Source organism: Nannobrachium achirus, assembly GCF_963921795.1.
Source record: "Nannobrachium achirus genome assembly, chromosome: 17".
Taxonomy (NCBI): domain Eukaryota; kingdom Metazoa; phylum Chordata; class Actinopteri; order Myctophiformes; family Myctophidae; genus Nannobrachium; species Nannobrachium achirus.
Window position 1 is genome coordinate 36,306,738 of NC_137824.1, and position 13,343 is coordinate 36,320,080.

At 40.9% G+C, this 13,343-nt stretch overlaps 1 protein-coding gene across 1 annotated transcript; it reads left to right on the plus strand.

The window, feature by feature from the left end:
* Window positions 1-8,045: 8,045 nt before the first annotated feature.
* On the plus strand, window positions 8,046-8,981 carry LOC308302448 (uncharacterized protein; the record flags this gene model as incomplete). The annotated part of the gene is made up of 1 exon (XM_080746702.1): window positions 8,046-8,981. The coding sequence occupies one exon, from the start codon at window positions 8,046-8,048 to the stop codon at window positions 8,979-8,981; it is 936 nt and encodes a 311-aa protein (XP_080602828.1).
* Window positions 8,982-13,343: the final 4,362 nt, after the last annotated feature.

The following is a 13,343-nucleotide window of genomic DNA, read 5'->3' on the forward strand; positions in this document are numbered from 1 at the left end:
GCCAGTAAACAATGATTCTTAAACCCCTTTTTGAGAGAGGTTGAAGCTGAAATACAAGTTTTTGTTTTTGTTTTGTTTAGTTTTTTTGAAGCGGACTTGCTAGTGAACAAAGAGGCTATTTCACTTCAATGTGAGTGAATGCAAAGTCATACCACCTGCATGTCAGCAAACACGGAGCTAATGCCTCTCGTCTCTGTCGGAGCTGCAGGGGCCTCTGGAAATTCCTCCGCCATAGAAGCCCTCGGAGGGGGGCAAAGAATTCATTGTTGTGGTCACAGCAGGGGGAGATCCACCATTCAGACATACCTGCCATGTTTAGATTTTCATTCTTCCTCCTCACCTTATTTTCCTCTCCCATCTCCAAAGTATGGCCTTGTGGCAGAGCCATCACACATAGTGCGTGGGTGTGAGTGCGTGTACGTGTGTGTGTGCATGTACGCGCATAATGCCTGTATGTGTGTCTCTACAACCACAGGCCTTGTCAAACTAAAGCTTTCATTTTAATGTCCCCAGCACCCCTCAAACATGTCAAAGTTAAGATGATGTGTCAGGCTGTGTGATCGGACAGCTGTGGTGTCAGGCTGTGATTGAACAGCTGTGCTGAGGGAGATGTCACCATTGGTTGTGTACATATGAATTGCTGCTGCCTTTTTATGAACTTTTGGTTCTAACGAACTCTTGGTTCTAATGAGCTCTCTGTTGTTCTAAATGAACTCTTGGTTCTTTGTCTGTGTCAAATGACTCCAATGTTTACAGGAACCGTGAAGTATCAGGGACTTGAACAAGATTACTTGAATATAATGCCATTGAAACGTGCCGTAGCTTTTATTTATGATTTTCCTTCTTGTATACCTTTTTCATTTATATAGTTTAGGGTTGTTGTTTTTTTATACCACAGTTTAGAAATGCGCCATGACAAAATAAATAGAAATGTTTCCTTTCATCTCTGAACCTTACACAACCAACTGTTGTGTATTCAAGCTCAGGTCTTAATGCTAATCCAACATTACATTAATATCTTATTGAGAGTGCTTTAAGGGGGATACTAATATGACAGCCATGGAGTCTGGCATGTCTCCTCCTCATCAACAGGACCATTTGCTGCTCGGAAGTCAGTGACTGACTGCTTAGCAGAAGAAAAACAACAAAGAAACTGAACGGTCTATTTGTATCCTAGCGGAATGGCCTTGTGGTGAACAACGCAGACATCTGTAGTCGCTCCTCAGTAATTGCTTCCCAGATTTCTAAAGCTGCAATACCCAATCTTCCACTTCCTGTCAATGTATAAACACAACCAGATTCCCAGTGCTGGTTGCAGGGGTGGCTGCCGGTTACCTTGGTGATGAAAAAATACAATAACAGTGGAACCTGACTTTGTTAAAAAAAGAAAGAAAAAGATGATACCTTTATTGTTTTTATTTGAGACTGGACTGACCCCACTTGCAGCTCTGCTGTGGAAACCAGCGAGCGGCTTTTTGGACCAAACAATGGAAACTTTACCATTACTTGTTGGATGGTACCTAAACTGCTCACCCAAACTGTGATCTGCTGGAATGTCAACATTCTGGCCTTACTCTTCTACAGGTGAGGTTGCTGTGGAGTGTGGACTTCTACCATATTAGTGCCTTGACCCCTGAAATCTGATGGCTATGCCATCAGTAATAACACTAGCGTTGGACACTTGAATCGTGTACCAGTTAACACTGTATGAAACCTGCTGAGGATGACACTGTAATCCTTTTTATTACAATACTGTTTAATACAGACTGACTCCGGATCCCTCAGATATGCATACTTGCGTATGTCAGGAATCACCAAAACTGTTCCTACCCCAACTTATGTATGTTTTTCTACCACTGTATGTTCATGGACATTTGCATAAATTAAGACACTATGCCATTGATTTGTTGACTTTGTTGTACAGTTTTTTTTTTATATTTCTACATTCCTTTTTTTGGTTGAGTGCATTCTTAGTTTAAGTTTAAGCTTTACCTGTTATGATGGATTATGTTGATCAACACTAGATTTTGTTTTTAGAATTCAAGTTGTGGTTCCCTCACTGCTCACGAGGGCAACTTCTTACTGAGGTCTCAAAGGTGCAATATGTATTTTATTTTTTCTGTTTATATTCTTGTTTATATAACCCTCACTTGCCATCACTGTCATGTACACCACTGGTTCATCTTTTATAAGTTATTTCTTTGAAACCCGTGTGATTTGCTCTAACTTGCTTTCTGACAGAGGCCTGTGTGCTTTGAACACAGTTGACCATATTCACATGATGGCCATTTTGCTATTATGCCATATTTGTGTGTGGGAGGGGTGGCGAGAGTATGATGTAAGAGATCAAGACGGGCTTCCATATGGATCTCAGATTACAGGTGGCCACCTGGTGACGTCAGATATGACGAATCAGGGAAAATGACGGTTAGGTTTCAGCTCGATCCAACCAACAATTAATTCCGCAACAAAATGTAAGCTAAATCAAATAAAACACTGCCTACTGGCGGTAATGCACATGGAATTCGCAGAAGATTGGTCCAGTAGTTTAGTTTGAGAGATTAGCTCCGGACAAAGACAGACCCTATTATATACTGTTAACCTCCTACAAAGCCACACTGTAGAAATGGACTCCATATGAAGTTGGTCAGTGAATATGTTGCATATTGCAGCCATCTCCATTGAGTGCTAGTTGTACTGTACATTTGTCTATTTGGAGTTCAAACCAAACATTTCACCCTCCTGCCCTGCGTGGTGCTGATAACACTCGCTCCCCACCAACAATGTTTTTATATTATTTTGTAACGACCTGTAAGCTTGGTTTAATGTGACACTGAATGATAAAGGGAATGCTTTTTATCAAATGTGCCATGGCAAAAAAATAAAAAAACAAATGAACTGGATATACTGGTGTTGGGTGTGTTTGCAGAAGAACGATGGGATTCACTGATCCAGTTTGGCTGATATTGGGGAGTCAGCAGCAGTAGTCTCGATCGGTGGTCACTGGTTCCCAAACTTTTTAGCTCTTGACCCAAAAGAGAAATTAGACCCAAAATAGTGAAAACGGCAGATCTACAATCTCACAACGTGGCACGAAGCCAGTAGATCGGCTATTTTCACTACCTCTGAAACATTTGTTTTCTAATTCACGGAATGTCTTAGATTATTCTTTCAATTCTTCTTGAAAGTACTGAAAATATCATTGATTTTTTGTATTTAATTCAGAAAATGTTGCTTTTTTGGAATTGTTATTGAAAATGTTTTGAAATAAGTGAAAACGTTAAAAGAATTAAGGGACCCACAAAAATGTGTCCGTGACCCGGTCCCGAACCACTGCTTGGGAAACAGTAGTATAGATGGATAAGGCCTGCAGGGATTCCACAGGTCCCCCCAGCCGTGACGACACAGAGCATGCCGTTCATTAAAACGGAAACTCTGCAACACGTTTCATTTGTGCTTGGAGATAAACCATTTATATTTAATTCCCACATTTGTAGCCAAGGGTGGGAATTGTAAATGCACTTAGCAGATTGTGCACAGACTAATTCGTATTCATCATTTGGACATAGAAATGCTAATGTTAAACGAGGCTGGGCAAAGAAATTAATTCAGACGCTCTCTCCATGTCCTCTCGCGCCGCCCACACACACACACACACACACACACACACACACACACACACTATTATATGTTCTATGATGTTTCATTGTATAGAAATCTATTCATCACTTCCCTCAGCAACAGTGTTTTCTTTTTCTCTAACGCAAACATAGTCAGTGAGATCTCATCAAACAGTATGCTCTTATGACGTCTGGCTGACCCCATCCCTCCCAGTGTTCAACAGCTCACTGGAACCTCAAAACAATACAGACTGTCAGCTCTGTTCTCAACACAGTGGTGTCTAACATAAATAATAATATGACGCAGCTTAAGAGATGAGTTGGAATGTTTTTAGCCACCAACTTGTATCTTTATTCAAGACATAAAAAAGCAAACCCAAGAACAGCAACTTGTGGTTGTGTTGCCAATGTTAATATCCAAGGAGAAATAACCATAGAATGTTCCTCCATAGACCTGACATAAGCAACTCGCCGTACATGGTCCAGTGCAAGTTAAGTTGGTCTTATGGTAGTTCTCAAGTGTTGGATGCAATGGACTTAATCATGTATGAGGATCGGTTTTGGTAAGATGTTTTAAGGAAAGTTGAGGAGAGTTATCACACTGCCCATCTGTGTCATGTGGTTGTGGGGGTTGGAGAGAAGGGAGCGATGCAGAGCCCGGGGGGCGTCAGTCTGGTAATGGATCATTCTCACATTCTCCCAGCAGCCTTTGTTTGTGGAGTTAAAGAGGCAGGGTGCTGGCTTCCTTTTAATTTGACTGCAGGGGAGGCGGAAGGCTGTGTGGGGGTGTTGTGGAGGCCTCACTTGGCTGTTGTCGATATGGTGGCTGCCTACAGGCGTGCACATGCTTTAAACGTACAGAAGATTCTGAACCAAGAATATGTGCTCAGATCTTTGACTTGGAAGTAATTAAGTAAAAGTAGCAATACCACAGTGTGAAAAAGACATGCATTCCTGCGTTCAAAATCTTAAGTCAAAGTACAATTGGATTTGTAAATATGTTTAAAATAGCAAAAGTAGTCAATACCATGTAGAATGCTCATTTCAGAATCATATATAGGTTATTTATAGTTATTGATCAAGCTGTCAAATAAATGTTGTAGGGGTTAAAAGTATAATATTTCCCTTTGAAATGGTAGTGGAGTGTAAGTAATATGTATAATGCATGTGTGTAAATACTACACACATGTACAAGTACCTTAAACTTCCTACTAAAGTAGCCTACAGTACCGGTATCTTAACATCCTAAAGAAGCCTACAGTACCTGAGTAATTCACTCACGTTCCCCCACCGGGGCAGAGTGATACTTTCTCCCAAAAGAAAACAGAATATAGAATGAAATGTGGCTCTCTGTCACATATAAAATCAAATATTCTTTAATATAATAACCAATGCAACATAGCCAACAGACCATATCCATCTGTCAGAGTTTCAGCGGCACCGAGATGATGACCTGGAGAGGAAACAGACAGTGACTTCATGTAGACCTCGATTAACTGTAAAACATTACTACCTGAATTAAGCTAATTCGACATCAGCATCAGGGGAGGCCTTAGCTATGTTTCACCAGTTTCAATTGAAACGGGCCTCAGCCACCAGGGGGCCTCCAAGAGCTAGTCAGCAAGCCTTGTTCAACTTGCAACACACTTATAACACTTTTTAATAATCATATATCCTTGTTAATATAACACCATTTAGGTCAATGCTATAACATTATGTAGTGATAAAATAATAATATATAAATAGCAGCCAGTCATTGACTATAGGATCAACTTCTGTGTGCGATTGTTGTGCGGCTACTGTGGCCTCAGTGCGCTGGCGGCGGTGCGGGGGGGCCTCATCAATAGCTCTTGAAACGGGCCTCCAGATTACTAAGGCCGCCCCTGATCAGCATGCAGTGCTTTTGGAGATAAGATGTTTAGTACAAACATGAACTCATAAGAACATTGACTGATGACTATAACCACAGCACTCCTTACTCTTCTTCTTTCTATGGATAGGAGTATCAAGTACATACATTTCTGTACTGCTTCCAAGATAGCCAAAGTAGATGTCACTGACTGATCTAAAGGGGCTTCTTACTTTCTTTTTTTTTTATCCGTAATATGGACTGCTGTCCTTGAAACTGCACTGCAAACTGATACATCATCACAAAATGAGGCATCTCCTATTATGCCTTGGACTAGAATTGAGAAAGAAAAGCAGGGATGAAAACCTGTCTTCATGATTATAACACTGGACAATTGTATTGATCATGACCTGAGCCATTCCAGAGAAATCTCCTGATGGTTTATCAAGTTCTGGTTTGAGTATGCATTACAGGTAAAACAGTGTACCCTTCTGGTGAAAGGGTGGCACTGCATCACTACACATAATAGGGAGTTGGAGTGTGAGGAATTTCAGCTACAATTTATTTTAGAGTAGGCCTATATGTTCGGTAGCAGATAAGGTACCTTGATGTGGACATTATTGAGACCCATACAGGGTGATGTGGGACATAATCACCTTGAAGGGGGTTATTTCTTAGATAGGGACGGGTCCTTGTTCATGTATCATGCCTTTATAAAAAAAACAAAATAGATTTCATTGGTTTAGAAATGTTTAAATTACTGCAAAGGAATAAAATAGTCCACTAAATTTTACAGGTCCCACAGTGCACTCATTGTAAATGGTCTGCAACTGCAAGTAGTCTACTACCATGTAATAATAAACCACAGAATGCTGTCATTGCTGTGATTGACCAATCAGCATGAACCATTCAACTATTCAACCATGTAGTAATAGAATAGCACATGTGCAGTGGTTGCCTGGTTGGTGGTCTCCCTACTCTTCCTCTGAGAAATGTAGACGGCCGGGTGTCTGATAGGATTAATGTAGAGGCAACAGTGCCGCAGCCCGGGGAACCAGGGGGAGGCCTAGACCTGAAACACTATGGTCGCTGACTCGCTGATAACATGAAGTGCGACCGACCGTCATGGGTGAGGACTTCGTCAGCACCACATAAAAATATCTACATTTTCCATTACATAAAAGTACCCCTATCGGTAAGAAACAAATTGATCCCTTTAACTGTGATTAGCCTATAATACAATATACATTTGTATTACAACTATCCTTATAATACACTATAATGGGTTATAACTGTGATTATAATACACTATAAAGTATTCATGTATTACTATGTGCCCGATAACTATAATAGATTATAATAGTGGTTATAACACAATATAATCTATTATTATGTATTATAACTATATCCTGGTGGTCTATGAAAAGTCAGTGAGTGGTCACTCATTATAATGATTGATGTGTTTGGCCTAGCTCAGCCTCAGACCTACTCAAGATTGGATACTTTTTTAGGATTTCCCCCTCCAGAGGGCCACAATGCATAGTGGTAGCAAAAATAGCCAATCTATAAGCTCAAATCGTGTCGCACTGCGACGCATTTGAGCTTGTAGATCTGCTATTTTCGCTATTTTTGGAATCCTGAATTATTTACACTATAATGGATTATAACTGTGATTAGGCTATAATACACTATAAAGGGTGTGCCAAATGTAGTTCTAAGAGCGGACATTTCTTGGGTAAACAGGTGTTCTGATTAGACTATAGCAGATTATAACAATGATTAAAACACAATATCTATTATCAAGTATTAACAATATCGTGATGGTCTGAATGAAAAGTCAGTGTAGTAGTGTTTAGTGTTTGGCCCTGTTTGGCCTAGCTCAGACCTACTCTGGAATGGATACTTTTTAGTACCACGTTTAGTACCACTTTCAGGGCCATGTCAGTGGAAAAGGAAACGACAAGACCAGGATTTCTCACCTTCGCTACTCACCTCACCTAGCCAAAGGTAGTTTTGCATTGTTCTGTTCTCTGTAAAATACATTATTTGTGTCATGAAATAAAACACATCATCCAACTCGACCTCAACGGAGCGCTCCCTACCTCCGGTTCAGCCAATCAGAAGCTTCCGAGGGGCGGATCTTAACTGAAGCCTGATACACGCGGTCCCCACCCACACAACCATAGATGCACACAACAACAACAGCAATGGCGGAGTCCGGAGTGTTTGCGTTCTTGTTCCAGCAGCTACAGTTATTGCTACGGCTTTTATGCCAACAGTTATTGCTCCTAGAAGAAGAGAGAAATCGGCAACAACAGCAACACGTGCTAATGCAGAGACGCATGTTAAGCATGCACGACTTGTTGACATTGACAAAACCACCTCAGAGAAGAACCAGAAGGACAGCCAGAAGAGAGTGTTGGGTGGCACCAGGCAGAACCAGCGATTTCTGGGACAGGTTTGTCAATGGTGTTGCTGGGGAACGTGAATGGAGGGTTACTTTCCGCATGTCCAGGGCCTCTGTCGTCGCCTTGTGCGAAGAATTACGGCCACATATCGAAAAGGAAACAACAAATATGAGGGTACCGATTGATCCACTGAAGAGGGTTGCACTGACTTTGTATTATCTGAACGATGAGGGAAGGCTATCAAAGGCGGCTAACTCCTTCGGCGTGTCCCGACCGGCTGCGTCTGTCATTATACGGGAGACCTGCAGAGCGATCACCACCCACCTGGGTCCAAAATACATCAAACTGCCTTACACTGAGCCCGAGGTGGAGGATCTGGTTGCGGGTTTCGAACGTGCTCATGGCATGCCGCAATGTTTGGGCGCTGTCGACGGCACCCACATAGAAGTCAAGCAGCCAAAAGCCAACTACTCGACGGACTACATTAACAGGAAAGGCAGATGTTCCCTTAATGTACAAGCCACCTGTGATTATAAGTACAGATTCATTGATGTTGTGATAAAGTGGCCAGGGAGTGTGCGCGATGCACGGGTATTTGCCAATTCCCAGCTAAACAAACACTTGGTGAGTGGCAAGATCCCTGCTATGAAAAAACAGATTGTGGAGGACGAGGAGCCTATACCAGTCTTTCTTCTGGGTGACCCTGCCTACCCACTGCTGCCTTACCTGATGAAGGGATATGAAAACGGTGGGTCCACACCTCAGGAGCAGCACTATGGGCTATCTTTGTGTCGGGCACGTAGGGTCATTGAGTGCGCTTTTGGTCAGCTCAAGGGCAAATTTGCCGCACTTAAAAGGCCTATGGACATAAACATGGATGACCTGCCCTATGTCATTTACTCCTGCTTTGTCCTCCACAATTTTTGTCTGGCCAACAACGAGGCTGCGGATGAGAACTCTATGTTGGCAACCATGGAAGAAGAACGGAACACACAGCCTCCCTCCACAGACTCGGAGTGCAATAGATATACCACTGATGCCAATGAGGCTGAGGGCAAGAGAGTGAGGAGGGTTCTCACAAAGTACCTGGCCCTTAAGGACTGAAAAGACTAAAGACAGGCTGATCTTCTTTTGTAATATACCAGGATTATATGCACATGTACCTTTGATGATGCTCTTGAGCCTCTTTTTGGAGCTGTGTGGAACACAAGCTCCCTATACGTGGCCGTGTGTGTGGGTCTGTCTGTCTGTCTGTCTCCGTCCGTGTATGTAGCCTAAACTTCGGCGCGTAACTAGTGCCGCACCATTTACGCCACTCGCGCAATATATACATCAAAATGTGCGGCTCGGCCGGGAATGGTGTTCTATTACCTTTCGTTCCGATCCGCCTTACCATGCCGACGTAATCGGCAAAAAACGACGCTTAATTGTCCCCATTGACTTATAATGTGACAATGCAAGAAATCACTTTCAAGTATTTTTCTCTCGTAAACCATAGGAGCTACAGTTTCAAACCTCGGAGAGGAGATTCATAATGATTTTAAGAATGAATCGAAAAATAATTACATCACTCGGCCTCATGGTGGGGCTATAACGGCCCACTTTACGTTTTGCCCCGTAACTCTTGAACCGTAGATCGGAAAATTAAAATTCTTTTTTCCCTGGATTCCTTGGGTGAATACGCATCTCCCCATATAGGCCACGCCCATTTGCGCCAGGATAGATTTTCCGCCATCTTGAATTTTCTCCAAAACACACTTTTTGCTCCTTTTCCTACATATTTTCTTCAAATGTCACAAAAATCGGTACACATGATCCTGGGTGACCAGAGAGGTGCTGTTGAGTCTAGCCTGCCCTGAGCATCAACTGCAATACACACACACACACACACACACACACACACACACACACACACACACAGCTCCACTTCGAACATTTTTTTTTAAAAATCCCTTCACTCTTTTTTTATTTCTTTTTCTTGAAAATGTCTGAATATTATCTCTGATCTGTCTACAAGCTCAAAATGTGTCACTTCACGCAGCATTTCAAGCTTGTAGATCTTACATTTTTTATACTTTGATACTGTAGTACAGTATAATGGTCAAGGGAATTAATTGAAAGGGGTTAAAATACTTTTGGAAAAGCTGCAAAAACGTGGGAACCTTTTTATGTATCTGTACAAGAGGTGAAAATAAAGTACAGTACCACCTTGAACCTTGTTTTGTTTTTGTATAAACATATTTCACTGTTGTAACAACTTTCTACTTTGCAACCCCAGACAAAGATTTTGTGCCCTAGATGTTGTAAAGGTGAGACATTAGAATGCACTCAGATGGCTAGATTGCAGTGTGAAAAGTACAGATATTTGACTTAACCCTGCAAGCCAAATGACGTCATGATGACGTTATGATAACGTCCTCCGGTGACTCTGGCGGTGACGTTCAGAACTAGGCCAGATCACAGCCCATATGGGGATGATCTCGACATCATTACCAGGACGTCATATGGACTATCCACCTGTTTCCGTGAGAATTTACTTTAGCATTATTTGCGGGACACTTCCGGTTTACAGCAGACATACAAGCTCGCGTCGCAGATGCAACCGTTGTGAGCTTGTAGATCACTCTCGGCTGTGGTGCCGGAAGCTGCCTGCACATTCTGCGCAATGCACGATGGGATGTTGGAAAGTTGTGGATAGGATTATTATTATTGTTTGTAATGTTAGTTGAAATAATGAGCATGTAAGGTCAGGGGTTAACTTGACATTATAAAATATAAATGGTCCGGTGGCCCGGATGTACTTTCCGCCAGGGCCAGCAGAATGCACCCAACACTTGCCCAGTGGGGCCAGTGAAAATAATGCCTTGAAAATATAATTAAAACAGTTAATATTTTCACATAATTCCCCTGTAGTGCTGTGTGTTCTGTTAACATTTCTGTGAAATAGTCTCGTTAATTACGATTAAAATGTAGTGTTACACACGTGAGCCCTGACATATTTTGTATCAAAGACAGGGCGGTCTGCCCCCAGACCGCAGCGCATCTCGCTGCAAGCGGTTCAATAGACCATATTCACCTAGCAGCCATGTTTGAAATTTGCATTGAAAACTGCAACCGTGGCAACTAGGGTGGCAATTTCATTGACTTTATAGCAAGATGGCCACCATGCGAATATGGTTTATGCTTGCTCGCTCCCACGATGGAATCTTCTCAAACTGGCTGATATACAGATACAGAACCATATATGTGTCCAAAACAGTTTCTTTCAAAACAAAACAAAATAGCCAATCTACAAGCACAGGAATATCATCATAAAGGGGAGCTTGTAGATCTGCTATTTTTACTCTTATAACACTCTTCTATGATGGACTTTTTTATTGTTTATTATTAGGCGGGTGAAGATATAGTTTGACCCAAAACAAATTGCAACAAAAGGTTTCACAGTGGTTTATTGGAGTATAGTTGTACTTAAAAGTTTACCAAAATCTGACCAGTAGAAATGATCTAGTCAAGTGATACAATTATGTTAAAGCATTGGTTATAAGCATGTATTAGTATTGGTCCATTATTGGTATTGGTCCCATATTATATTTCAGTTATAATTAACCTTTTTGTTTAAAGCTTTCAGGTGATTTATTTTGAAACCAATAAGGCATAAATTCATTATTACTGGGAGGTACTGTGGAGAAGGAAAAAAAATAGTTAAAAGTTAAAACAGTGCTGCCACGTGATAGTCAGGAAATATTATACGAATTAGGGGGAAAAATCCTTACCAAGAAATGTATTTACCAATGTATAAAGTATTATCACATCAAAACTAAAATCAAAATAAAGTTCAAAAGTTCTCCTCCCCTAGGGGAACATGCTGAAAGTTGGGGTGCCTGAAACCATATTATTCTGTATGTTAAACATACTGCATACTGCGTCTGGTTTTGCCATCATTTGAAACCCTCTTCATAAATGTTTGGATCTGGCATGTTAATTGTTGTTGTAGATCCAAATAAAAGTATTCAAATGTGTGTGTGTGTGTGTGTGTGTGTGTGTGTGTGTGTGTGTGTGTGTGTGTGTGTGTGTGTGTGTGTGTGTGTGTGTGTGTGTGTGTGTGTGTGTGTGTGTGTGTGAATAAAAAGGAAAGCTTTATTATTTTATTTCTATTTCACTTAATGCCACAGGAGCACCTCTGGAGAGTTTTAACAGTAAGATGGGGCAGCTCAACTTGCTATGCATCACATAATGCTTTAAATCAGCTAATAACCATGATATGATAATAGTTATTAGAACTAAAATACACATAACCCTTTATAAGACCAATTTCTCAACCAATTGCTCATGGACACATTCTTAAATAATGAAATATATATACTAGCATTTTCGGAGTGTGTTTTTTTGGGTTGTTATTTAATTTGATTTCTTAATCCAGCCTGATATACTGTTTTGTAACTTATATAATGTATGAGTGAGCAGACACACCTTATTAGTTATTACATGGTCACAATTCCTAATAATGATAACTGAGGCAATCTGGTATCACTTCTCCTTCTTGAGATTACACACATCTTTTCTCTGGAAGGTCATGATCTCCCAGTAACAACTGCTGTCAGCTACAACTTGTTTCTCAACTTGTGGACCATGACATGATTAACGGGTGGTCCATGTCTCTTCTTGGCTATAGTGGAGTCTCATGTAATTTTTTCAAGGCCCACGCAGGGCTGTATCCCTACTGCAGTGTTCATTTTGTCAGCACATTTTGATTTAGTCTTTTGAATAACACACCATTTAGTCTTAATCTAGTTTTAGTCTTCTGAAATTGTTTTAGTCTAGTCTAATATCGAAACATTTTAGTCTTAGTCTTTTGGGATTAGCCTTAGTATTTTAGGCTAAATATAACGACATAACTCTGAACAAGTCATTGTCTTCTAATGCCTGTTACTCGGTCAAAATAAAAAAGATTACGAAAAATACAGTGCAATTCTGAGTTCTCAAAAATTATAAACTAAACACTATCTTGGCTGTAATGCCATTGCACCTAAATACAGCAAATACAATACTTACAGTAAGTTAATGTTCAAGTAACTATAAGAAGTAAAACCAATTTGGCTTTAATTCCAAGTTGCATACCAGTGTTATTATTTTTTTTACAGCAATTAGTCTTAGACTTAGATTTAGTCTTTGTTTTAGGGCTCTATTTTGATTGTTTTTGACCCATTTTCAACTTTGAACTATGTCAACCAGTAAGACTCCCTAATACAGGAGATAAGCGTCAGGTCGCATAGACAAACTTTAGAAGGCAATGGTAGCCAATGAGGAGGGAATATGGGAAATGGGACAGATCCATGTTGATGACATGAGTCTAGACATAGGCCTACTGTGTACCGCTTTGCGTGATTTTAGGGCAAAATGTGTAGGAGCAGTGCCCAAAAATGTGTTTTGCAAGAATCGGCCTCATGGTGGCACTAGAAGAGGGGC